This window comes from Diachasma alloeum, unplaced genomic scaffold (genome assembly GCF_001412515.2).
Source record: "Diachasma alloeum isolate Michigan unplaced genomic scaffold, Dall2.0 Dall_scaffold_00401, whole genome shotgun sequence".
In the NCBI taxonomy this organism is placed as follows: domain Eukaryota; kingdom Metazoa; phylum Arthropoda; class Insecta; order Hymenoptera; family Braconidae; genus Diachasma; species Diachasma alloeum.
Genome location: NW_021680540.1, coordinates 496,940 through 524,323, shown reverse-complemented (window position 1 = coordinate 524,323; position 27,384 = coordinate 496,940). Strand labels below are relative to the sequence as shown.

The 27,384-nt window shown below is 36.9% G+C and overlaps 2 protein-coding genes across 3 annotated transcripts; both read right to left on the bottom strand.

The window, feature by feature from the left end:
- Nucleotides 1–9,956: 9,956 nt before the first annotated feature.
- Nucleotides 9,957–16,171, bottom strand: LOC107042018. Its single transcript, XM_015262883.1, has 5 exons — nucleotides 15,589–16,171; nucleotides 13,590–13,909; nucleotides 13,377–13,495; nucleotides 12,088–12,268; nucleotides 9,957–10,130 (listed from the first exon to the last, which is right to left on the bottom strand). The coding sequence occupies exons 1-5, from the start codon at nucleotides 16,121–16,123 to the stop codon at nucleotides 9,963–9,965; spliced, it is 1,323 nt and encodes a 440-aa protein (XP_015118369.1). The 5' UTR covers nucleotides 16,124–16,171; the 3' UTR covers nucleotides 9,957–9,962.
- Nucleotides 16,172–18,254: 2,083 nt separating this feature from the next.
- LOC107042017 (GRB2-associated-binding protein 2) lies at nucleotides 18,255–27,039 on the bottom strand. 2 transcript variants are annotated; one of them, XM_015262881.1, is made up of 4 exons: nucleotides 26,629–27,039; nucleotides 26,276–26,404; nucleotides 20,710–21,895; nucleotides 18,255–20,227 (listed from the first exon to the last, which is right to left on the bottom strand). In XM_015262881.1, the coding sequence occupies exons 1-4, from the start codon at nucleotides 26,722–26,724 to the stop codon at nucleotides 19,842–19,844; spliced, it is 1,797 nt and encodes a 598-aa protein (XP_015118367.1). In that variant the 5' UTR covers nucleotides 26,725–27,039; the 3' UTR covers nucleotides 18,255–19,841. The 2 variants fall into 2 exon arrangements, with proteins under 2 accessions (XP_015118367.1, XP_015118368.1); XM_015262882.1 differs by having other exon boundaries at nucleotides 26,644–27,039.
- Between the last annotated feature and the right edge of the window lie 345 nt (nucleotides 27,040–27,384).

Genomic DNA, 27,384 nt, shown 5'->3' with positions numbered 1-27,384 from the left:
AGAGGAATTTTTAATTACATTTATATTTCAACGGAACAGATTTATGGTGAAAATATCATGCCCAAGGCACTCTTATACTCTAATTTACCCCAAATCATCTTTCTAAACAACCCAAAATACACAATCAATTAGTGTTTAATCCTTTCTCTTTATTATCACGATACAATAGGCATTTATTGTGTCATTCACAAAGGAAAACAAAGAAAACTGACACGGGAATTCGTTTTTTATCCTGATTAAATTAAGAACACTACNTTCCCTGAGAGGAGGATGAAACAATTGAAGCTGCCTCAAATATTTGTTTTCACACACATAAACAAATACTCATACTAGAATAACGATGAGGGAAGTAAGGGGAGTAGTGGAACTGTTAGAGGAATTTTTAATTACATTTATATTTCAACGGAACAGATTTATGGTGAAAATATCATGCCCAAGGCACTCTTATACTCTAATTTACCCCAATTCATCTTNTGAAAATATCATGCCCAAGGCACTCTTATACTCTAATTTACCCCAAATCATCTTTCTAAACAACCCAAAATACACAATCAATTAGTGTTTAATCCTTTCTCTTTATTATCACGATACAATAGGCATTTATTGTGTCATTCACAAAGGAAAACAAAGAAAACTGACACGGGAATTCGTTTTTTATCCTGATTAAATTAAGAACACTACGAATCATTTCCGCAAGTCATGATTATGCATTAGTTTATACGAACAGGGAGATTTTTCCCAGTTATTATTCAATAGCTGACAGTAACAACTAACTGAATGGTTTTTTCAGTATTTCATAAGGAAATTTACAGGTGACAGAGCCCAATGTCCTAGCGAATTCTAGATATACATAATAAAAAATATCACCTTCATATTTTAATGAAAAAACAATCAATCTCCCTCTATCTCTCCCATCAACCCACAACTAGAAATTCACAAGTGTTTTTAAATATTCATCATCATTATTATCTCTCAGGAAAATTCAACTAATGAGGTAATTCAATTTGTGTGCCCACCAAGTATTAGAAAATATTTTGTAACCACTTAATCACGTGTTTTCTTGGCATTTGTGGCCCAAAAAGACTTCTTATACACTAATTTACGCAAAGAAAATGTTTTACATATTTTAAGGCACATAATAAGAACATATTATCCATTTTCTACTCTTTTGATGTGAAAATAGACAAATGATAGGTAAGAAAACTATAAATCCCAGTAGCGCGATCCCTCAGCCAATCTCAATCTTATGTTTAAAAAAACGTTAATTTCCCTGTATCTTCCTAAACATTAGGAAGATACAGGGAAATTAACGTTTTTTTAAACATGAGATTGAGATTGGCTGAGGGATCGTGCTACTGGGATTTATAGTTTTATTATCTATAATTTATCTATTTTCACATCAAAAGAGTAGAAAATGGATAATGTGTTCTTATTATGTGCCATAAAAAATGTAAAACATTTTCTTTGCGTAAATTAGTGTATAAGAAGTCTTTTTGGGCCACAAATGCCAAGAAAACACGTGATTAAGTGGTTACAAAATATTTTATGCCACTCATGCCTGAAACCGGCTGGATTACACACTCGACGCTTCGCGTCTCGTGTCTAATTCAGCCGGTTTCAGGCTTTGTGACATAAAATTTTGTTGAGTACTTGTTGGGAAATTTCGTCCTTAACGTGTGTGGTTACATCACTCGCCTTCGGCTCATGCTGTAAACCCCACACACGTTAAAGACGAAATTGCCCCACACGTGCTGAAATATACTATTCTAATACTTGGTGGGCACACAAATTGAATTACCTCATTAGTTGAATTTTCCTGAGAGATAATAATGATGATGAATATTTAAAAACACTTGTGAATTTCCAGTTGTGGGTTGATGGGAGAGATAGAGGGAGATTGATTGTTTTTTTATTAAAATATGAAGGTGATATTTTTTATTACGTATATCTAGAATTCGCTAGGACATTGGGCTCCGTCACCTGTAAATTTCCTTATGAAATACTGAAAAAACCATTCAATTAGTTGTTACTGTCAGCTATTGAATAATAAATGGGAAAAATCTCCCTGTTCATATAAACTAATGCATAATCATGACTTGGGGAAATGATTCGTAGTGTTCTTAATTTAATCAGGATAAAAAACGAATTCCCTTGTCAGTTTTCTTTGTTTTTCTTTGTGAATGACACAATAAATGCCTATTGTATTGTGATAATAAAGAGAAAGGATTAAACACTAATTGATTGTGTATTTCGGATTGTTTAGAAAGATGAATTGGGGTAAATTAGAGTATAAGAGTGCCTTGGGCATGATATTTTCACCATAAATCTGTTCCGTTGAAATATAAATGTAATTAAAAATTCCTCTAACAGTTCCACTACTCCCCTTACTTCCCTCATCGTTATTCTAGTATGAGTATTTGTTTACGTGTGTGAAAACAAATATTTGAGGCAGCTTCAATTGTTTCATCCTCCCCGCAGTTTTATTTCAAATGCCAGTGGTAATCAAAGTGCGGTTCTTAAGATAATCATGATCGCTGAATTACCGATCATCGATAAGACATTTGAACAGTGGATATTACAGATTATTCATAAAATGGAAAAGACGGATTTCGGGAGATATTGAATTCAGAAGAGTAATATTGTGTGTTCGGGTTTTCAATACATCTTGAAAGTGTTTGAGGCTCGGGTTTTCACAATTTTTTATTCATATTAATTACAGTTTACAGAAACTACAATCATTTCGCTGTAATCACAGTCAATTTTGATACGCGATTGTTTTTTTTAAGTGTGACACCTCTTCCCCCTGGATACTTTTGTGTTGGTATTGCATTCAGGGTTCGGGCAAGAGAATACCAGCCGAAAAAATGTGTACAATAACTACGGAAGCCCGGTCGTGCCATCGAGCGGAGAAAGTGTGAAACCCAGGTGCATTTTGGGTTACTGACATATTCCGTCGTAATCTTGGCTTGGTTGGCTTGGCTTGATGCTGCCCGATCCTATTTGATGGACAATAGTAGCGAAGGACATCACGATAAATATTTCGAAATAAATCCCGAGAATTGTTTTACAACAGAAGGAGTTAATGAGCAGAAGCAACGTCGTTCTTTATCCAAAAGTATGTAAAGATATAATTTCACAAATTATTCATGATTGTGAGGTGTATGTATACACCATTACCTTCAAACTAATAAGATTTAATGAAATCATTCGCATCAAAATACTCTGATCACAAAAAAAAATCGAATGTAGCATGTGACATGCTTATTGTTTACGCAATAATCTCAGTTATTATTGGGTTTGGGGGGAATTTCTGGAGAGAAACATTTTCTGGGGGCATGTAGTTCTCTACCATGGATGGGCCCTTGTACAGAACCATGTGCTCCCCAGAAAATGTCTTTTAACATTTTTAGATGAACCGAAGGGGACCTCAAACATTTGACAAATGAAAAGGGACTAAATATTCCATTGAAAGAAAAAAATTAAAATCTTTTTACCTCTTATCATTAATGAATTATCTCAGTAATTATTGGGTTTTGGGGAGATTTTCTGAAGACATTCCTTGTAGAGCATCATGTGCTCGCCAAAAAATGTCTTAACATTTTTAGATGAACCGAAGGGGACCCCAAATATTTGCCAAATGAAAAGGTTCTCTACACATTCACATGGTAAAAAAGTAAAAAATTCCATGTTTGTTATTTCTGTAATTAAGTCGGTTGTTATTGGATTTGTGAGAAAATTCCTTGTGAAATTTTTTCGAAGTCTGCAATTTTGTGTTCTTTCCAGATGGACGAAGTTTTGGTTACTCACTTCGGAGAGAAGATTGGACTCCCAGTGAATTCTAATGGGAATTTAAACCTGAACGATCTCCAACAGTATTTCCCAACAGCTCAAAATTTGCTATATATTGATGATAAGGGAAATGTGCGTGGGTTATGTATTGTGAACGGAGAAATTCTGCTTAATCCCAACATCAAACGTTATGAGGTGCGTATTGGACTTAACCCTTGTGGACCTCAACTGCAAAAAAAGAAACGAATCGTAGAACTTGTAAAGGAGTTGAGAGACACAAGCGGGTTGAAATCAGCTAAAAAAAGGAAAGCAAATGATCCCAACGACTCCCCTCCAGCTTTAACGAATCGTCCATCTGGACATCCAGCATCTGCAGCAGTGAATCTGCAGTTGGGTAGATTCCACAAATTCCAGGGTCAAAGTACTCCTACCCAAATCAAATCTCCTTTTAATGGACTGGCCACTATTGCACTGAGCAGATCGTCAAAATATCTTGCTGAGGACATTTATCGATTGGGCCAAGCTGCTTTTGCTGATGGCAATGCTTGGAATTCAGATGACAATACGTTCTCCATTGGAACATTCAGGGAGAATTTCATGATGGGTTTCAAAGACGGACAGAATCAAACGTGCGATTTCTGGAAGTACGTTGGAGATTCAAAATTCAACATCTCCAAAAGCAGACTATATTTATATAGTGAACCCAAAGACGATATTTCAAAAGGAGGGAGTTCTCCAGAGCCATCTCCAGTGATTCCCAAGAGAAATCAGTACTCGAAGAATTCCACAGCAGCATCGAGCTCTGTTCCAAAAGAACAAATGAAAAAACAACAGAAGAAATCCAGGCCATTGACTTTTGCACTGCTAACTGAGATGACAGGGATCGTTGATGGTGTTGTCAGTTCTAATCCACCGGGGTCTTCAGTTCGTCCATCTCGAGATGAGATAACAGTTACTGCTTCTCTGGGAGACACGATTGCTTCGCGTGCTCTTGAGGCTTCTTCGAGTTCACAACATCCCAAGTCTTCAGTATCTCGATCGCTTCCGACGGTCTGTGCGTCCACCAACCTTCCAGCTGGCCTCGGACGTCGCAACAAGAAGAGTGAATTAGCAGAAATCTCCCAATCATTCTTAAAACCCATTGGTGGTTCTCCCCCTCCTGTCCTCTTAGAATATGATGGAGTCGATATCATTGACTCGCAGTTAGAGGAGGAGAGCACAGACGATGTTATTAATGACGTAAAAACCGAGCACATGGTCCCTGCCACAGATCCAGTACCTGTCACCGGAAATATTGGACTAACGTTGAATGCAGCAGTGAATTCTTCGATCCCCAAAACATGTTACCTGGACGAGGCACATATTGTGAAAATTTTCTATCACTGGATAAAATGCTGCTTATATTCTAACGAAATTTCAATTCGTGAGGTAGACAAAGAGGAACTGTTTAACCTGGGGCGAGCCGAACATCCCGATTTATTAGAAGCTGATGAGAAATTTGATCCTCTGGAGTGTGGATTCCAGATCAGTAGGATTGTGAGAGACGGTGTCACCTTGTTGCACATATACATCAAAGAAGATGGTAGCAGGCTGTTTGAATTTCCATCGATTGATTCTGCAACAGCTCAACCTCACACTCTTCTTTTCGATTGTGGAGACCTAAATGGCGACTGCAATGGTATTTTTGGAGTTGGAGCCCTGCCTTATTGCAACGATCAATGTAATCCAAGGATTCGCTGGTATAGAAATGGTGAGCTTTATAAGCAAGGGAAATGTTATAACAGAGGCATAACGATGTATAAAAATTTTGGTACCAGAACCATCTCCAGTGGTGTAATTATATCAGGGTGAGTGACTCGTTTGAGACAGTCACAACCGTTGAACTTAGCTGTCAGTTTATCGAGTTATCACTTTCATAGCGACAGGTGTAGCCGTTCCGTAAGTCCCTTTATAAATCCTCCCACGATCTCCGATACCCAGGAGTTCACTCGATATTTGAATTCTTTTCTCTGGAAGGCTGGGACTGCTGGGGATTTGGAGAGGACTGAGTTGAGCTGTTGTCAATAACTTTTTGGAGGTCGTCGATCAGGGCATAGTCGACTCCTCGATCAAACCAATCGGCTGTCTTAACCGAGTTTGTGACATTGGTCGGTTGAGGAATGATCTGCCCATTCGACCCTTCCTCAGTTGATACTCTGAGTCGAGTTGGTTGAGGCTCCGAATCTGTAGACTCGATGTTCTGAGATGGGGGAGGAGATGGAGGAGTTTCAGATGAGGCAGACTGACAGGTCCAAGTGCAGCTCCACACAGCTGACTCATCCTCTACAGCTACACCGTCGAGCCAGAAATAACATTTCCCTTGCTTATAAAGCTCACCATTTCTATACCAGCGAATCCTTGGATTACATTGATCGTTGCAATAAGGCAGGGCTCCAACTCCAAAAATACCATTGCAGTCGCCATTTAGGTCTCCACAATCGAAAAGAAGAGTGTGAGGTTGAGCTGTTGCAGAATCAATCGATGGAAATTCAAACAGCCTGCTACCATCTTCTTTGATGTATATGTGCAACAAGGTGACACCGTCTCTCACAATCCTACTGATCTGGAATCCACACTCCAGAGGATCGAATTTCTCATCAGCTTCTAATAAATCGGGATGTACGGCTCGCACCAGGTTAAACAGTTCCTTTTTGTCCACCTCACGAATTGAACTGTCGTTAGAATATAAGCAGCATTTTATCCAGTGATAGAAAATTTTCACAATATGTGCCTCGTCCAGGTAACATGTTTTGGGGATCGAAGAATTCACTGCTGCATTCAACGTTAGTCCAATATTTCCGGTGACAGGTACTGGATCTGTGGCAGGGACCATGTGCTCGGTTTTTACGTCATTAATAACATCGTCTGTGCTCTCCTCCTCTAACTGCGAGTCAATGATATCGACTCCACCATATTCTAGGAGGACAGGAGGGGGGGAACCACCAATGGGTTTTAAGAATGATTGGGAGATTTCTGCTAATTCACTCTTCTTGTTGCGACGTCCGAGACCAGCTGGAAGGTTGGTGGACGGCACAGACCGTCGGAAACGATCGAGATACTGAAGACTTGGGGTGTTGTGAACTCGAAGACGCCTCAAGAGCACGCGAAGCAATCGTGTCTCCCAGAGAAGTAGTAACTGTTATCTCATCTCGAGATGGACGAACTGAAGACCCCGGTGGATTAGAACTGACAACACCATCAACGATCCCTGTCATCTCAGTTAGCAGTGCAAAAGTCAATGGCCTGGATTTCTTCTGTTGTTTTTTCATTTGTTCTTTTGGAACAGAGCTCGATGCTGCTGTGGAATTCTTCGAGTAGTGATTTCTCTTGGGAATCACTGGAGATGGCTCTGGAGAACTCCCTCCTTTTGAAATATCGTCTTTGGGTTCACTATATAAATATAGTCTGCTTTTGGAGATGTTGAATTTTGAATCTCCAACGTACTTCCAGAAATCGCACGTTTGATTCTGTCCGTCTTTGAAACCCATCATGAAATTCTCCCTGAATGTTCCAATGGAGAACGTATTGTCATCTGAATTCCAAGCATTGCCATCAGCAAAAGCAGCTTGGCCCAATCGATAAATGTCCTCAGCAAGATATTCTGACGATCTGCTCAGTGCAATAGTGGCCAGTCCATTAAAAGGAGATTTGATTTGGGTAGGAGTACTTTGACCCTGGAATTTGTGGAATCTACCCAACTGCAGATTCACTGCTGCAGATGCTGGACGTCCAGATGGACGATTCGTTAAAGCTGGAGGGGAGTCGTTGGGATCATTTGCTTTCCTTTTTTTAGCTGATTTCAACCCGCTTGTGTCTCTCAACTCCTTTACAAGTTCTACGATTCGTTTCTTTTTTTGCAGTTGAGGTCCACAAGGGTTAGGTCTAATACGCACCTCATAACGTTTGATGTTGGGATTAAGCAGAATTTCTCCGTCCACAATACGTAACCCACACGCATTTCCCTTATCATCAATATATAGCAAATTTTGAGCTGCTGGGAAATAGTGTTGGAGATCGTTCAGGTTTAAATTCCCATTAGAATTCACTGGGAGTGCAATCTTCTCTCCGAAGTGAGTAACCAAAACTTCGTCCATCTGGAAAGAATACAAAATTGCAGACTTCAAAAAAATTTCAGAAGGAATTTTCTCACAAATCCAATAACAACCGACTTAATTACAGAAATAACAAACATGGAATTTTTTACTTTTTTACCATGTGAACGTGTAGAGAACCTTTTCATTTGGAAAATATTTGGGGTCCCCTTCGGTTCATCTAAAAATGTTAAAAGACATTTTTTGGCGAGCACATGATGCTCTACAAGGAATGTCTTCAGGAATTCTCCCCAAAACCCAATAATTACTGAGATAATTCAGTAATGATAAGAGATAAAGAGATTTTAATTTTTTTCTTTCAATGGAATATTTAGTCCCTTTTCATTTGGCAAATGTTTGAGGTCCCCTTCGGTTCATCTAAAAATGTTAAAAGACATTTTCTGGGGAGCACATGGTTCTGTACAAGGGCCCATCCATGGTAGAGAACTACATGCCCCCAGAAAATGTTTCTCTCCAGAAATTCCCCCCAAACCCAATAATAACTGAGATTATTGCGTAAACAATAAGCATGTCACATGCTACATTCGATTTTTTTTTGTGATCAGAGTATTTTGATGCGAATGATTTCATNTGTTTGAGGTCCCCTTCGGTTCATCTAAAAATGTTAAAAGACATTTTCTGGGGAGCACATGGTTCTGTACAAGGGCCCATCCATGGTAGAGAACTACATGCCCTCAGAAAATGTTTCTCTCCAGAAATTCCCCCAAACCCAATAATAACTGAGATTATTGCGTAAACAATAAGCATGTCACATGCTACATTCGATTTTTTTTTGTGATCAGAGTATTTTGATGCGAATGATTTCATAAAATCTTATTAGTTTGAAGGTTATGGTGTATACGTACACCTCATAATCATGAATAATTTGTGAAATTATATCTTTACATACCTTTGGATAAAGAACGACGTTGCTTCTGCTCATTAAGTCCTTCTGTTGTAAAACAATTCTCGGGATTTATTTCGAAATATTTATCGTGATGTCCTTCGCTACTATTGTCCATCAAATAGGATCGGGCAGCATCAAGCCAAGCCAAGCCAACCAAGCCCACCAAGCCAAGATTACGACGGACTATGTCAGTAACTCAAAATGCACCTGGGTTTCACACTCTCTCCGCTCGATGGCACGACCGGGCTTCCGTAGCAGTCGCCTACTTGTTTTTCTTCTTTTAATTTGCCGGGAACTTCGAATCACTTTTTTTATTTAAGTATTAGAGGGATATCAATATTTCAGCGAGAAGAAATTGAAAAAATGCAAAAAAAAGTGGGCGGAAAGAACTAGAAAAATTGATTGTTCAATGTCTCCGAGTTTTAAAATCGATTTTTTTTTAATAATGAAAGAATACCCATAAATTCCATTTCTATGCATGTATTTTGATAGAATGAATAGAATAAATGACAGAAATTGAGAATTGGAGACTAAAAATTTTATCGGATTATTATGAAGTAATAATAATAATAATTACGAATTAGTTTTTTTACATTCGACTCCTAAACAGCTAATTTCGTTTTGTTTAATATAAACATTTGCGCCGTTCATTTACAATAGGCAGAAAAATTATCGTTAAAATATTTAAAATATATTCTCGATTTTTTCAGAAACATTTTTCAAGTATTTTATATGAATGGTCCAATTTTCTATAAAAAAAAAGAAATTAGCTGTGTAGGAGTTAAATTTCAAAAAACTAATTCGTAATTGTTATTGCATACATTTTCTCAAAAATTTTGAAAAAAAACCTCGGTAGCTCAAAAATTGGAGATCTCGGACTATTTTTAACATTTTAAGCATCTGCGCAGCAAACGAACAATAAACAATTCATTTTTTTGCGCTAATTATTCGTTTTTAGACACACACCATCGATCTTCTATTCTTTACATTTGAAATTACTGTTAGTCCTTTGTATCATAGTTATTTATACCGTGCATTTCGAGATATATGGATTTTTGGACGATGAATAATAACTGATCATGTTCACGTTTTACTTATTTATTTATTTATTCATTTTTAATGTTCCTAAATACCAGCTAATTGTAAGCGTATTTCTGGAGAGCCTGGAGATGAACTAGGAGCATGTCTTTTTGGGGGCCCAGGGCTATGAATAGCCAAGCTAGGACTGCTAATCCGTTCTTGGTAACGGTTATCGTTTTCCAGGTGTTCAATTCTCCGGAAGTGATAGTTACGGTACTATTTCCCTGGAAAATTACATAAAATATGAGTATTTAGACACAAACGTGAAGACAGCGGGCTGAAATATCAATGCAGCGGTGAAGTGTTAAAGGATAATACGTGGATTTAGCTCCTGTTTGAGTTATTGAAGAATTGTTAGGGGTAAGCAGAAAAAATAGACTAGGAAAAAATAGCCCACACACCCAAAACGTGCTAAAACCCACCCAACTTAAAAATTTCCCTTGTTCTATTTTTCCCGGGATTCTTTGTTAGAAACCTTCAACTAAACCTGTCTGAAAGCGTCCATTGGAGGTCTATTCAAATAAATTATTCCTCACTAACGAGTAATAGGAAAGTGTCAGGGTCTGGTAGGCGGAAAAAATAGACCAGGAAAAAATAGCCCACACATCTAAAACGTGCTAAAACCCGTCCAACTTAAAAATTGCTCTTGGTCTATTTTTTTCGGGATTCCGGATCAAACATGACAAAAATGGCCTCGCTGAAACTATCTACTTTCAATTATCGTGTAATTTTGGGCATTTTCGTGTCCAGCCCGTTTATCTCGCCAGCGCTAACAGAATATTAAAATTTTCAGTCTACAAAATACGTCATAAAATTAAGGAGTGGGAGAAACTGGCGGAATATTTTGAAGGATCAAATGGGAAAGACGGAAATCGAAAGTAACTATTTATATGGAACATAACGGTCAGTCGAGAATCTGGTCATGTGGAAAAATTGTCGTATTTGCATCTGTTGTGTGACGGTCATATGACCCGTCGCAAATTTTGTACGACTCTTGTCAAATAGTTCATGAAATTTCTCGTTCATCTTGAAAATTCAAAAATTTCCATTGCGAGTGGATTGGAGTAGTTGTGACCCATCACGGGTTGAACCAAATAACTTCCTAATTTCCTAAAGGAAATGAAGTAAACTTCATGCATTAGACAAAAAAACACCAATTTTAAGTTTTATCCAAATAAATGAATAACTGCTGTGGCGATTTTCATTGAAATTCAGTTAATCACGAGTTATATTAGAATGCATTTTCTGGTAAAAAGAAATAAATTTAATTCTATTATTTTTTAGAAAGAATCGGTGAGTTTGTAAAAAGTTACCAGTTCTCATGCGGTTTTTCATATTAATTCATGTTTTTTTTATATTACACATTCCTTGCGAATAATTCAAAAAGCGCGCTGAGTCTTTTTGAATACCACATTCGATTTTCGGGACAATTGCAGTAACTTCCTCTTTGTGTGTCGGAGAGTTCATAAAATTGAGGTTTTCATTTAAGAGCAATCATCGATTTTGAAAATCGTTCATCACATTCAAGTGAATTCTCGATAAATCAGGAATGATGAAAAATAGTTGCCTGATTTTCCAAAAATTTAATTGTCACATGGATCTGAAAAGTGTAATCCCATTGTTTGATTCTCGGTCGAGACTATTCATTCTTTTCACAAATCTTATCTAACAGTATCCTGTGAAGGGTGACGAGGGTCACAAACCTTATCTAACAGTATCCTGTAATAGTATCCGCTATAGATTTCCCCTTTTTAGTGATATTGATTGGTTTTTAATTGATTGAATTTTAAAATTAATTTTAAACTTGATTTTTAAATTTTCATTATGAGATCTTTTTTTCTCGAACAGAATGAGAGCTATGAAAAAGATACCCGAATTTCTTATCAACATGAAACACATAACTCTGTCTATCAGTTGAAAACAAAAATGATTTTTTTCTGAGTGCTTGCATTTTCAGATAAACATCCTCAAAACATCATCCATGAGACTGCAAATATTCTAAAATAAAACCTATGTTTTTGATAATAAAATCAGGTACCAAAGCCTTATTGATGCATTTGTCTTTTCTTGATTGCTTTAACGATCTAAATTTTTTTCAATTGGGAATATTATTCCCAATTCAAGACATGCTCTTCCATAACATAAAAAAGGAAAGATAAAAAAAGATGAATATGGTCTTACATCAACCATCCCCGTTTCGTTGCTCTCTTGATAATGCAATAACGTTAATTTGTCATCAAACTTTAGAGTCACTTGATGCAGGCAGAAGACAGTAATATACAAGGGAATCGCTAGAAATGATTTACAATGATACATATAGATTTCTCTGAAGTGGTCCCACTCCAAACGTGCTAAATCAAACCTGTAATACAAAATGAAGAAAGTCATCACAATATTTTTCAATGGAATGGATTTTCACAGGAGTATTGAATGTATGGGCAATAGCATCCAAAATGTTTTGAATTCTAACCATTACCTGACGAGGATCTTAATTTGGTTAACAGAGAACTTGCATGAATTTGTTTTCAATTTTCTAATCTCAACTTTGGGACAAAAATAATTCATTTTTCATTCACAAACGTTCGAAATACCGCACATTAATTAATAACTAACTGTTAATAAAAGTTGATAATTGTTGAAAAAATTTGAACATTTCAAATGCTTTGAAATCGCTAATGACTTCACACAAACGGTCGAGTGTTGAACCAATCACAGAATGGCTCGGGCCGACCTAACCCAATCTTGAGGTGCGCCTCGGCCAATGGAGGACTAAAACTCCCCCACTCTCTTCTTTTTCGATAAATACAGCATTAGCTGACCGTCTTCAGATTTTCAGTTAATTATCATAAGACATGTAGGCAATGTTCCTCCATAATTTTCGCCGTTTGGCTTGGGTATAAAATTCTGTGTCGACCGATTCAATACAACCTGGTATAGAGCAATTCATCCAAAAATCTTGTTTTCTAAAAAGCCACACATCGTCATTTTGTCGATTATTTTCGCCTCTGGGGGGCTTATTTTTTATTGGAGTGAAGAAGGCTTGGGATGTGAACGAGTAATCGTACAGGAGATCCATGACTGGAGGCGCATTCATATACGAATCCGTCTTCACACAACTCGAGAGATAAAGCACCCAGATTGACTTAAGTCATATAATAAAAATTTATCCTCTTTTCTATTTTATATTATGTAATATTTGATTAAATCACGATGACACCGGGAATCAGCATGGAAAAAGAAAATATGTTGAACATTTTTCCAAGAACGATTTTCAGGAGAACATTTATCCTAGAACCATTGCTACAGACCCATTCGGAAGCTTATTACCAATGGAATTGGTAGAGAGAGAAAGAAAAGGACTAATAACGCATAAAGTAACGGTCACATGGCTTCGGTTGAATAAGTTCCCAACCCTGCTAGTTTACAAATTGAGTGTATTGCCCACACATCTTTAGAGTAATCGAACTTACTTATCAAACGCAGAGACCATGCTCATAGCTACGAGAAATGAAAACAGATTCGTATAAATCTCCCCCATCATCGAATAATCGATAAACGATTCTCGAAACAGTCCAGAAAACGTTTGCATCTGTAAAAAAATCACGCGGTAAACTTGAAATTACTCCTCCAACTACCCTGATTCGTAATAAATGTAAACACTGAGATGGTTTTCCTACACTCACAAAAAGAAAGTGCATAAGTGCCATTCCCGCAAGAAGACCTTGATAAATTAGTCCTGCGTTCCGCCAGGCCTTTTGCGCCAATATCGCAACTTTTATCGGATGTGTAATAGCTCCCCCAGCATCAGGATCCCGTCGACCTCGGGCAATACGATCTCCAGGAATCTTGACTGCGCTGAAGCCATTTCTTCCTTGCACATAAACCGTATCTGTAGTTAACTGCGGAAGAGGCGCTGATTCTTCATACTGCAATCGGGCATTCTCCTGGGATTTCCTCAGTATCTCCGTAATCGGTAATTCATCTCGGGCATTAGTGGAATCGTCTAACAGTAAGAGAATTATCTTGAGTGAATGGTGAAGGAGATTTGGAGAGAGATCACAATAAACTCGAAGAATTTATAGTTTAGAAACTTAGTAAAATTAGTAAAAATCTCATTCAGAATTGTGTAGTATTGAAACACATCAGATTTTTACTCATTTTATCACAATTTCCCTGGCAAATCAGAAAAACAATTCACAATTCTCAGTAGCTTTTACTGTATAACCCCTATACCAATCGCTTCGGGAAAAATATCAGTAAAAGGATGGAATTTAGACCTATCATTCGATCCCGAGTTTCTCCCATTAAATATTCCCAATATCTCACTTAATTAAAAATTTCTTCAGTACACTCGGAAAAGCATCACGGCGGATCACTGAAGTTGTATGTTGTATTCTCACGGCCAATTCAAATTATTCAATATTTCAAGTTATTCATTAGAAAATAAGCTACCATGTAGATGCGAATATTGAGGTTTGTTGTACTCATAGAGGTTCAGCTTTATTTTTGGCGAAATGGAGTACAGCAAAATTAGTGAATTTATTTGACATACAATTGGTGAGCAGTTCCCTAAGTTCAAGTACCAACTGCATGGGTATAACATGAGAGCCATTCTTGTTCAATGTTAATGAAGCTAATTATTTCTCCATTTCCAACAGACACACGGATAAAAATAAATCGGTAAAAGTCTTGCGATCGCAAGGAGTTTCCCGAAGATCCCCATTTTTCATGCACGAAGAACAACGAAGCTTTTTGGAATCTTCGGGAAATTCCTTGTGATCGCAAGACTTTTACCGATTTATTTTTTTCCGTGCAGGGTTAAGCAAGTAAATTATCTCAGGTAAATTACATGATTCCTCACCTGTCACAAAATAGCAAAATTACATGGGAGTTTTCGAGCTTTTCGATATGTCAATGCAAAATTTAATGGACTTGGAGTTTATTTGTTAATATCTCTTCCAACTCTAATTTCTCTCTATTAAAAGATAACGACACGCACGTACGAAAAAATCCTATGGGATTTCCTATAGGAAATCCTGTGGAGAATTCGAACATTTCCTATAGGATTTGTCTGGTGGCATTTCCTATAGGATTTCCTATCGGATTTTCTATAGGATTTCCTATAGAATTCACTATAGGGTTTTCTACAAAAAGTAATACAAGATTGAGACTCGAAACCAATCGGTCACAAGGGTCAGGATTAAGGTCATAAATCTGATAGGAAATTCTATAGGGAATCCTATAGGAAATCCTGTGGGAAATCCGATAGGAAATCCTATCAGAAAAATCCTATAGGAAATGTTCGAATTTTCCATAGGATTTCGAGCATTTTTTCATACGTGCGATTCTGTTGGAAAATGTCTGTTGAAAATTTTCTTAATTAAAAGTTCAATAGGACCAACTTTTTCGTGCGGCCATTTTACCCCACTCTGCTTGAATCATTTTTCGGTTGTGGATTTTACCAAGAATCAATTTTTTTCAATTCGATTATTGAAAAAATTTTGAGCATCCATTTTAGTCCACCCTCTACGGATTCATCAATGTCCATATTGCCTAATGAAACAATTTTCAAAAATTTGAATTTTGAAAAAAAAAAACATTCTTTTTCGCAAATTTTTTGAATGTCCATTTTACCCCAGATGTCCATATTGCCCCATCCTCCCCTATTCATTTGGGACATACCTTTGCCACGAGCCTTTCGCTTTTTCTTCCTCTTGCTACCAGCGCTAGCGCTACTATCAGTTTGAGTCCTCGACGCCCTCTTTGACTTCAGAGGATCCCTATCCTCGTCAGGGTTCTCTTCATGGCCTTCCCCAGCCTTCGAAACACCCTTTTCTTCGCTGTGGATTCGTCTTTTCGATTTTCTACGTTTGATTTGTTTCGGTGGAGTTTCATGGCTCTCCTCGATCTTACCTGTGAGATTAGAACGATCGGCAGGATTCTCGTCTGTTCTTTCTGGATCAGTTGAGCCTCCTCCGATGTACTCGGGGATCGCAGCCTCGTTATTATCTTCCTCACTATCACTGTCATTCTGGAAGCTCTTCCTAGAGTGGTGAGAGGATCGTCTGTTTGAGTATCTCGATTTAGGCCTCGGTATTATTTCCGGAGTGTTTTGAGGAATGGGTGATTCAGTGGTGGACCTGTGAGTCGGTGTTCTCTCGTGATGGAGGTAATCTCTACTTGATTTACGGTCTTCAGGTCTTCTTCTGTAGTCCATTCATATAAAGATATTCCGTTCACGCTTGTACACACAATGCATCGACGTTGCAATGTGATGAAACTCTGCACTAGCAACTGCATGTCAATTCCTTAGCAACCGATAGGGGTGTTTGTTGCGGGAAAGGACTACTTGACGACGGAATTCATAACATTGACATTGAGGGTTACCGAAAGTTCCAAGAAACAGTTAATCAATGAATTTGTTGCTTATTCCTGTATTAATGTCTTAATTAATTTGAACAGTGATATTGTTTTTCGTTGGATAGTTTTTAGGATGTGACGCATTCATCGAGGATAAATAGGAATATTTGATGGAGGAATAGAAAACCTTGAAAATTTGCCCGAAAGTTCAACGATAAATCGATCGTTTTGCGCTGGCAAAGCCGTTTTTAGTATCAGATTTCTTACAACGTAGACCAGTAACCGAAATAAAATTCTTATGGATTCCTTCACATTGTGGTATTATGAGGGAAATAAAGACTGACAGTTTAGCGGCTACACTGAGGAAAAAATTACTTCTGCCAAGTAAATTTACTTGTCACCAGTAAATATATATGTATAAATATTTGCATTTGAAATGTGTGGATTTTCGTGTAGTTAGTAAATTTACTCGGCAAAAGTAATTTTTTTTCTGAGTGTAATGCGACAGATGATATATCTGACCAATTTCTCGTTCCATATTCAGACTTCAGAAATTATTTTAAATCCGACGAAACCAAGAGCACGACAAATAAAATCCTGACTCAAGCCACAAGTAATAATAAGAAAAAAGGTGCCAAATACTTTGGACTGTACTTTAAAAAGTCTCCAAAGCCCTGGTAGAAAAAATGTAAACCAAATGTAAAATGTCAGTGGTATCCAGAGAAGCTATTATAAGCGTAAATCGCATCAGAGCAAACCATCATCATCTTGGAGCCTCTTTGCATAGAATTGGTATCATTAACTACCCGAGCTGCTCTTGTGATTTGTGGTGCGGAGTCTCAAGACTTTGATCATATCTTATGGCATTGCTCGAATTGAGATATCCAAAGAAACAAAGGGTTGCATCGACTAAGAAACTCCGCTTGTTCTCCTCCTTTTACAACTAAGAAATTAACGGATGCAACTGACTATTCTTAGGGAAGGGTGGGGCAATATGGACACTCAAGAAATTTGCGAAAAAAAATGTTTTTTCGGAAATTTCTAAAAAATTCGGAATCTATGAAATTTCGCAAAATTCAAAATCCTGTATTACTGCCGAAAATCTAATTATGGATTACCATGTTGGGGCTTTATAAAGAGTTACAACAAAATCTGTGCTACAATTTTTTAGAAATTCAATCATGTGAAATAAAATGAGAAGGTTTTTGTCGAATCAATTTCGTTTCGACGATGGCATTATGAGAAAATGCAGAAGAAAACATATAATAGTTATTTCAGGTGAATCAACAAAAACCTCACTTTCTTAACTGTATAAATTTGTTTTCAATTTATTAATATGTATAATACAGTATCTATTCACTAATTACAAATTATTTAAAAATGGATAATCAAATCGCCAACTACTGTTCAATCCATTCAATCGAAAAACAAATGCATTGCTGGATTTTATAAAATACAATCTCATACAATAGAACATTTCTCACAAGTAATGAATATTTTCCATTGTATTTGTACGTTAGTTCATTTTAGATATGTGCTATTCAGTACCTATTGTTTCTTCAATATTTTGTCTCTCGTGCTCTCACGCTAATTGCCTCCTATCCATAATTGATCTACTGTGATTAATCATTAATATGACAATAATATAGGTACACTCGCAGTTTAAAGCAATTCGTTGATAATCGGATGTACAACGTATTTGGTAATGCAGAAGTTTATGCAATTGCTCCTGCAATTCTTATGTTCTTTCTTCCTTCAAAAATCAAATAAAATTAAAGATTTTTCAATTCAATAGCAGTATGCTACACATAAAACAACCAGTATTGACTAATGAGCAAAATAAAGAGAACCGTTGCAGTTAGTAAATCACCCCAAGTTATTAAAAAAAATTAGTTCATTAAAAATAGTCTAGTAAAACATTAAAAATAGTTCATTAAAAATAGTCTAGTAAACATTTCGTATTTTTATATAAAATATCTGAGAATAAATTTCAATTTTCCAACATCATTTTTAATCGAAAATACAAACAAAACGAGAAACAATCATCTTTACATCAACTCCTTGAAAAGAAAATTCAATTGTATATTGAGTGTGGTTCAATCGCCAATTATCGAATGTACATTCATTCTAATTTATCCATATTTACAATCAATAAACAGCTGTTGTAAAAAATGTTAAATGTACAATTCAACTCTTTCTCAGTTGATGAGTCATATTCTCATGATCGTCAAACATCGATTTATTCGATATGTCATGCGAAATCGTAATGCCAAACACCGAAAAATTTGATAATTCGTCGGTCTAATACAAAGACTGCTATTATAAAAATAAAATTATACATCCTATAGATAAATTTATAAACGTAGATATTCCTATATACATGTGTATATCGCATGCTAATTATGTTCAATATGCATAAAAATTTAGATATATATCTGCTTTAGTTTATATACATAATGATGGCATAAAAATTCTCCTTACGTGATAAACAGAAGTTGATAATTGCGCACTCTAATCACGAAAAAAACTATCGTATTCTCCACGCGATTCTATCATCCGATTCCTTTTTCATATATTTCTTCCCTGTGTATTACAGTCAATATCAGTGGATTCATGGCTTCTGTTTCTCCGAACGAAATTGAAAAGAAACAGTATCTAGAATGAGTCGAGAATTCCGGCTAAAAGTCATAAAACGTGAGAGGTCAATTTTTTTTTTACTATTTATTAGTATGAAATTGCATTATTCCACAATTTCTTTTCAATGAAAAAAATTCTGAAATACGAAAATTGAATAAAGAATATTATTTACGATTTTTTTTTCATGAAAGAAACAAAAATCGGGAATTCGTAGTTACTCACAAAACGAATTTGTATTCTCGATAAATAATTAAACTTTCTCTTGCTTCATTATTCATTAAAATAAAAAAAAATATTCATATAACATCTTCCATCCACTTTCATTTGCAACAATAAAAAATTTCTACACGAAGGCCCAATTATTTACATTATAGGAAAAAAGAGTGAAGAGATTTTTTCGCGAGGAGTTCCTCCATATGAACTGAAAAAGCTGAAGAACAGCTCGTTTCGGTGATGGATCAGCAATCAACAAACATGTTAACCTTGATTAATTACATTTCACCCCTCCATTATAAAATAGTTTTCCCAGCGGAACTCTTCAACTACTTCATATCGGCAAAAATCTAGTACATTCATCTAAAAAAAAATTCGTTGCAGAATATTGGAAAATCCACTACTACAGATTTTCAATATGATTCGAATTTCGAGTTATGTAAAGGAAAGAATACTCTTAGAAGAGCACTCACAAAAGCTCGTGAAAAATGCATTCGCTCTGTCCAACTCTATCACATCTCCGTATCTTAAAAATACGATTTTTGGTCCAGTAGAAAATGTTGCTATACAATTTCCGTAAAATTATGACGTTCCAAGTAATGGAGAGAAAGGCATATCCAGTACAATCGAACAAAATCCAATGCATTCATCAAATTTGTATTGTGTTTCTGGAGAAAATACTACGATTTTGGAAGAGAAAGGAGCAATAGGATATAAGCAATGGTCTACGACATTTCGTCTGTGCGTTTCCTCTCCTCCTCCACACGCTGTCTCGTGCGATTGAAAGCCTCAGTTTTCAAAAAGTCAACAGTTTTGTAGACAGTTGAGTTTGGTGGTGACTGAGCTGGTGGCAATGCTGCATTCGCAAAATTTTCAGTTGCACCGAGATCCAGGTCAAGGTACTGAAGGACCACCAAACGTCGATTGGATGCAGGGATGAAAGTGTTGTGATCCTGGTAGTAATAAATTTCCTCTCTGTCGTCCTGCATATTGTTGTCCTCGTCGGAGGTGGAGTGATGTCTGTTACCATGGCCATGGGAAGGTGGTGTTGGACTGGGGGCTGCTCGCAGTCTCCCTCTCCCTGGCGGCGATGCTAATTGCAGAGGACCCGCTGGATAAAGAGAAATCATTAGAATATGCAACTACGGATTGTCTGTAATATTTTTAACTTCCCGACCCGAAGGGAGAAAATTATTGTAATGACTCCGAAAATTGAATGTGGAATTTCCATGATTTCTTTACATTTCATGGTCTCATGTCTGTGTGCGTGTGTGTGTACGCATGTGACGAAAAACTTCGTCCAACGATATCTTCTGAACGACTGAACCGATTCAAAAAAAATTTCAAAAAAACCCCTGCACGGAAAATTCATACTTTCCTCTCGCTCATCAAAGAGCAAAATACGAATTTTCCTTTGCAGGCGGAAAGTCAAGACTTTCCGCCCGAGAAATGCCCTGAGAAACTGCCCTGAGAAATGAAATTATGTTGAATGTGTGTCTTGATTTTTTAGTGTTGAATTTGTGTTAATATTTACGTGTGTCATTTTCACATGTAATCGTAAATACGAATAGAATTGACAACAAAGTACATTACCATCAACAACAGGTTTGCTCGAGGTAGGCTTCAACTTGCGATTGATGCAGGGTGGTTCAGCAGGTGAATGTTCAGCAGAACTCATATCCGGCATATTGAGAATGGGTCCTGGAGATGGTTCATTACTGATAATCGAAGTAGAATCACTGGTCTTTCTCCCAGGCTTCAACTGCCTATAAACAACTGGTGGTTGAATACCAGCACTGGCAGCAGTACTCGAAGAATCCCTGATAAGTGGACTGGGAAGATTTGAGTAAGTTGCTGTGGTAGAACTCTCAGAGTGTGGACTAGAGGGCTCATCGTCATGGAAATCGTATCGAAAGATTCTATCATCGACAGCCGATGGAGCAGCATTGCTGTAGCAGTGTCTTGGAGGTCTACCAGAGATCCCAGTGGCTTCACTGGTTCCAGGTTGATGAGATCGAGGGAAATCGTAGGTTTCGTCAGTGATCAGTGCAGTTGCAGGGGTGGAAGGTGCTGAAGTGCCAGGAGTCGCTGGAGTATTCGGTTTTGAACTCTCAGTGGAGCCATCCAAATTCAAATAATTGTGCCCAGGATTTTCTGGAAGCATGTGAAGAGGTTTAGGCGGTCTTGGAGGCACTGGAAATGTCTCCTCAGGTGGTGGAGCAGCTGAATCCACAATTCTCAACTTTCCAAAACGTTTTCTCACACTCCACGAGCCTATTTCAGCGTCTCCAGAGCTTTGCGATGGTCTCGAATCTCCTGAAGAGGGGAATGTTTCCCAATTGACACTTGGAACTGGCGCTGTCCACTCGTCATCAGTAAAAACACTCTCAGCGTCTGTTGTCGTTGGTGATCGTGGTGGAGATGGGGCTAGTCTACGCGGCGCGTCATAGTGCTCTGGCCCCTGACCCATTCCTGAACTTAGAGAGCTCGTGTCGTTCAATCTCTTTCCTGATATGCACTCACTTATTGGTATGTAGGGGCCTGAGATGGTGCTCGTTGGAGATATCGGTGGAGATTCTTGAGATTCGAAGGGGAAGAGCTGCTGTTCTTCGTCTTGGGTGTAGGCTTTTAGGCCACAAACTTGACAGACTGCGTCCACCCATTTGTTCATGTCTGCCTCGGATTCTGCTACCAAGTAGTAGATTCTCTTTGGTGTTTTCACGTTGAACATGTACTGGTACTTTTGTTTGCGATTTTCAAATCTTAGACCAGCATCGACCTGTTCAGGACAGTTTGAAATTCAAAATTTGGGGTTGTATAAATCGCAGTGACATTTTCTTACTGCCACAAGTGAAAATAAGAAAATGGAATAAATAATGGATAATTTGAAAGATTCAACATGACATTCTGCCGAAAGGTCCGTGTTTGCTAAAACAACATAAGACAGATTTTGGTAAATTTATTCTTCAGTTATGAGCATTGAAAAAATTTCATAGGATCCACTTTCCTGTACTCTCCCTACAATAAATGAACTCCACATCAATAGTTTTGAAATTGAGTCAATTAATTTTCTTTTAGTTCCGAATGGAAGCATTGTAATTGCTTAAATTCAAGTTTTCCATTTTTTGTGTCAGGCTCACTAAATATGGTCTAAAAAATCCGATTTGCGATTTTTAAATGGTGTCTGTATATGTGTGCGTATTTTTTCGTCTTTTTCGAAATGTTCTTAAAAGGGATCAATCAAATTTCATGAATTTTTTCATGAATATAGTCTTTGAAAAGGTAAAGCTTTACGCTAGTCTAAGAAAATGTATAAACCTGTAAACTTTATAACTCTGTATAACTTTGTATTTTATATCAGGGGAAACAGGGAGGGGTACAAAATGTAAAAGCCCGAAAGGGTATACATGCTGAATAAATATTATTATTATAGTCTTTGAAAAGCTCTATTCAGTGACACCAATTAAAATTCAATTTTTCATTCAGATTGGAAAAAATTGATATTTTTCTAAAAATCGATTTTTCAACGATCACTCAAAAAATTTTTATCAAGATGAAGTTAGTCACGGCTCAAAAAATTTATAACAATACCCTTGATTTTATCAGAATATGATATGGGGTCGTACAGCACATTGTTTATGCGATTTGAAGAAGAAAATCGGGTTTTTGCTGATTACTGAATGAATTATTAATAATAGCAATTAAATCAGGGCTTAAAACGTATATTTCCATATCTTCATCATTAAGTTGAAGAATGGTGAGAACAGCAGCATTGCTTATCAAGTTACGCAATACCGTCATGAGCCTTTTATATCAAAATCTCTATCTCTGTTAAAGTCAGGTACTAGTCGAGTATTGATTCATGGTCCCGACTAACTTCTGACAGAACCTCGGTTAAACTCTGGCTAAATCCTGATTAAACCTTAATTAAACCCGGACTGAAGATGAATTGGATTCTTGAGATCTGAATATAGAATCATTCAACAGAACGAAATAGTACGCAAAATTATGATGACATTTCAATCGATAATAGCACTAGGACATCTCTTTTAGATTCCGAGATATTCGTTAAAAACTGACCACTACTCGAAATCGACTTAACCCGGTTTACCGCTTCGCTACTGAATTTAAAAATGGGAACTTATTCGGAAGTAAATTGTTAATTTATTAGCAACAATAACTATACTCATTTATAACAAATATAATTGTCGATTTGTTTGTTTTGCATCCGCTCAAGTGTATTGGAGCCTTGTGCAAGAATTTCGTAGGAACAATTCATTCAACATCTTTCCTTCATTTCGTAGGCATTAGTGACTACTATTTGTTACTATAATAAGATGAAAACCTTGCCATTAGCAACTAATACCTTAGAGGCTACGAAAGAAGATTAAAAATACTTTACTACTGTGCTATTTAAAAATCAATGCTTAGGAATTTCGCACTTCTCGAGGCAGCACTAAAATGGAAACCGTTGAGGTATTATCTAAGTCCTCAAGTTCCTCGAAAACGTGCTGTTTTTTTCATTTATCTGAAAAAGACTATTTTTTCCATATTCTAAAATTGTTTGATCGATGATGACTTGCTGATTGAAGAGTTGCAAGGATTTTTTTTCTCTTTATTAATGCATCGAAACCAAATGGTTTACTCTGCTAAAAAAGATTACAAAAATGTATATCTAAATTGTTTGCGCATCAATCTAAAATTTGGTAATTCTTACAATGCCCTTAAATTTTCAGTTTACATGAAGTGAAAAGCGAGTCAATTAGTAGAATAATCTTTCTATCTAAGGCTTTCAAAAATTCTTCGATCCTATAAGGTGGGGAGAAGCCTTCTCTTTGTAGACCACTAATGAGTTTTGGATGGTATTGCTAATTGTAAGGAATTATGAATGTACATGATGAGTGGAATGCAGGATAAAAACCAAAGAATATCAGCAGGAGTGATTTGCGCATAATAACAATCAAAGAAAGACACATGAAAGCAATACCACGACGAAGAATGGTTGTCGGGCTATATCTCCTGAGAAATTGCACCCAACCGTCCCATAGATTATTCATAACACTTTATTATCGTAGTAAATTCGGCAACTATCCCTTTCTCACCCTTGGATTGATGATTTTTCCTACTTCAACATTAATGTATTCATGTTCATAAATTATTTGTTAATCAAACTCAATCACCTGACACTTTGACTTGAATAATGTTGAATTAAGGCCCGGGTGTACTATCTTTCGAATGTTATCTGGGTTTTTTTCATCTTTCGTAGTCCAAAATTGTCAATTGAGTGGTACATCATGTAGGAATTCTCAAAAATTATGATAGAATGATAAAAAAAAAAGAAAAACCTCTGAACTTTTTCAAAGAGCATTTTTCATGGGAAGTGACAGCTAGGTATCTCAATTTTCGAAACAGTGGTATGTAGTCATCTGCCATTTTTATGTGATAAAAGTGTGATTAAAAAATTCTCCAAAATATTACAACTTTTTTCAAAGAGCCTTTTCCGTAATAAATGTCTCTGTGCAGCGTGGAAAAAGATTTACGAAATCAATCTTCCCCCTGCATGATATTGGGTGACAGGCCGCCATTTGTCACTGTAAATCAGATACATTTTTCAATTTCTTGTTACTCAACTTATTCTAAATATAAATTAAAAATGCTCTTTGAAAAAATTTAAAAAAATTTCTACTTTTTTTTTCATTATTTATTCATAATTTTTCAAAACTTCATGCAGGACTTAATTGACAATTTCAGATAACGAAAGATCAAAAAACATCGAGATAACGTTCGCAAGATAGTACACCCGGGCCTTAATGGTCAAGTATTCCGGAATTTCCTTAGTTTAAGGTGAAACGGAACCCCTGTGTCTATATGAAGTTGTACAATTATTATTTTTTATTTCTGGTACTATCTCATTGACTCAACAATGCAATGATCGAGTCCTACGGGAGATAGCAAAGTTTTTGAAATAACTTTTTTTGTAAAGCGAATTGAGTGCTACAAAAAAGGTTATCATGAAATTTTCACGGTTCCGCTTAGATTTGGAGATATTCCTCGAAAACTCACCGAAGAGCTAAGTCGACTTAAATCCGTTTACCGCTTCGCTATTGATGTATGGGTCATAAAGGGTCATACGAGGTCATATAGGGGTTACATGAGGGTTATAGAGGTATTAAATGAGGATCAAATGACCTTCATACAACCCCCATATAAACAGCGTATGACCTCCATATGACCCCCTATGTCCCTATGTGACCCTTAGGTGGCCCTTATACGACCCTAAATTTTATAGGAAATCCTATTGAAAATCTTATAGGATATCCTATACGAAATCTTATGAGACATTCTGTAGAGAATCCAATAGGAAAAACCTGATAGGGAGTCCTATAAAAAATCCTATAGGGAATGTTCGAATTCTCCATAGGATTTTTTCATACGTGAACGCTTGTTTGGTCAGTGACAAATTTTTGTATAAAAATAATTGGATACCATAATAATATTCAGTTCTACCCCCACCTTGAAAACCTGGTGTCTTAAAAATGCTATCGATGACAATGATTGTAATGGTAATGTTATCAAATAAAAACCATTGGAATAGGACTAAATAAATGGAATGATTTTTCAATAATTTTTCTCACATTCATCACAAAAAATGGATAAAAAAGAGGGTCTTGTTTCACCGCTGAAAACTTTACTAATGTCAAATAAAATAAGGAGAATCTGCTTGTCCTGTTTCATTATGCCATTTCCCCCTGAAAGAGTTTTTTTCATTTACCCTTATGTGTTTGAAGCTATGATCAGGCTTCTTCTGAATCATAACGAGGTGAAGGACCTTTTATCAGCCATTAATATCATGCGATCTGACAAAGACGATTAAAAGAACTTCCTATCACTCCAAAGTCCATTGTTCCAACTTTTTATCAAATCCAAATTGGTTCCACTCCCATCGTCAATTTAGCAAATATTAATCAGTGAAAAAAGTGTAAGTTAGATGCAAAATTACACGAAAACCTATAAAGCTAACTTTTTACCACTCTAAAGTCCATTTACAGAAATTACAACCGCCATATTATATTCCAAAATTCTTGTTTCACATTGAAGCTGAACAATAATCGCAGAGTAATTCTTCAGCCAAAAAATGAGAGACTAACTAATTATTTACCTGTTCACACTGATCAAGATCGATATGGCCCTTGAGTTTCCTGCATCTTCGATCAGTATAATACTCCAGAAAATACTGCCCAGGCAATTCTCCACTGTGTCTCAGAGCGAACCACCGTTTTCGCCATCTCTGTGAACGAAAAATGACAAAATGATCTACACGAATATTAATCCATAGCAACAGGATGTATGACAGACAATGGGAATTGAGGTTAGAACTTCATCTTTGACAGGAGGAAATGAATTCTGATGATTGTTAAAAATGGAATGTTACTAATGGGTGTGATTCAAGGGGTAATAATCATAGGGTGTCATAAGAAAGACTGGGCATGAATGAGTTAATAATGAATGTACCAGAGTAATACACACCGCTCGCCAGCGTTTGGTGGGTGGTGATTTGATGAGCCAGCCCTCGTGAACTATTTCCTGGGACGTTTTGAGCACCTCCATACTCGTTGTTGTGGTGCCTGATGCGACAAATTAGCTTCAGACATGCATTTTACCTAAAAATTCACTGTCCACCAGGATGATTTGAACACCTCCATAGCCAGCTCCATAATACTCTTATCAATTCTGGCATGTCACTGTCAGATATCCATCAAATTCCAAAATTTCACTGATCTCGCGGAGATGAACGAGAGACAAAACTGATCCGTGTCATTCGTGATCTCACCAAAGACACGAGTTAACATCCAACAAGTACTCTATGGTATCCCCTTATGCACTGGTCTATTTTCTACTCGGTCATATAGAGAAGGTGTACACATTTACGTCAATTGTCTGTGTCATTTGGTGTCATTGTAGGGAGGGTATATATGAGTAACCAGGCGGCAGACACGACAGCTAGCGACGCTGCGGGCCGATTTGGGGATACGGCGCCCGCGTAGTGGGCTTGAATGGCTGCGTTGAGTTCGGGATTTTCCATTGGTTAACATTGAGCGGGGATTTCCTTTTGTATTTGAAGGGAGTTAAAGACGGAAAAAATTCACAAACTAGTTATTGAAGTTCAACTAGTTGTTGAAAAAAATGTATTACCAACCAGTTGGTGGATTTCAACAACTCGTTGTTCAATAACTAGTTGGTGAATTTTCTCCGTGAACTAATGCGTAA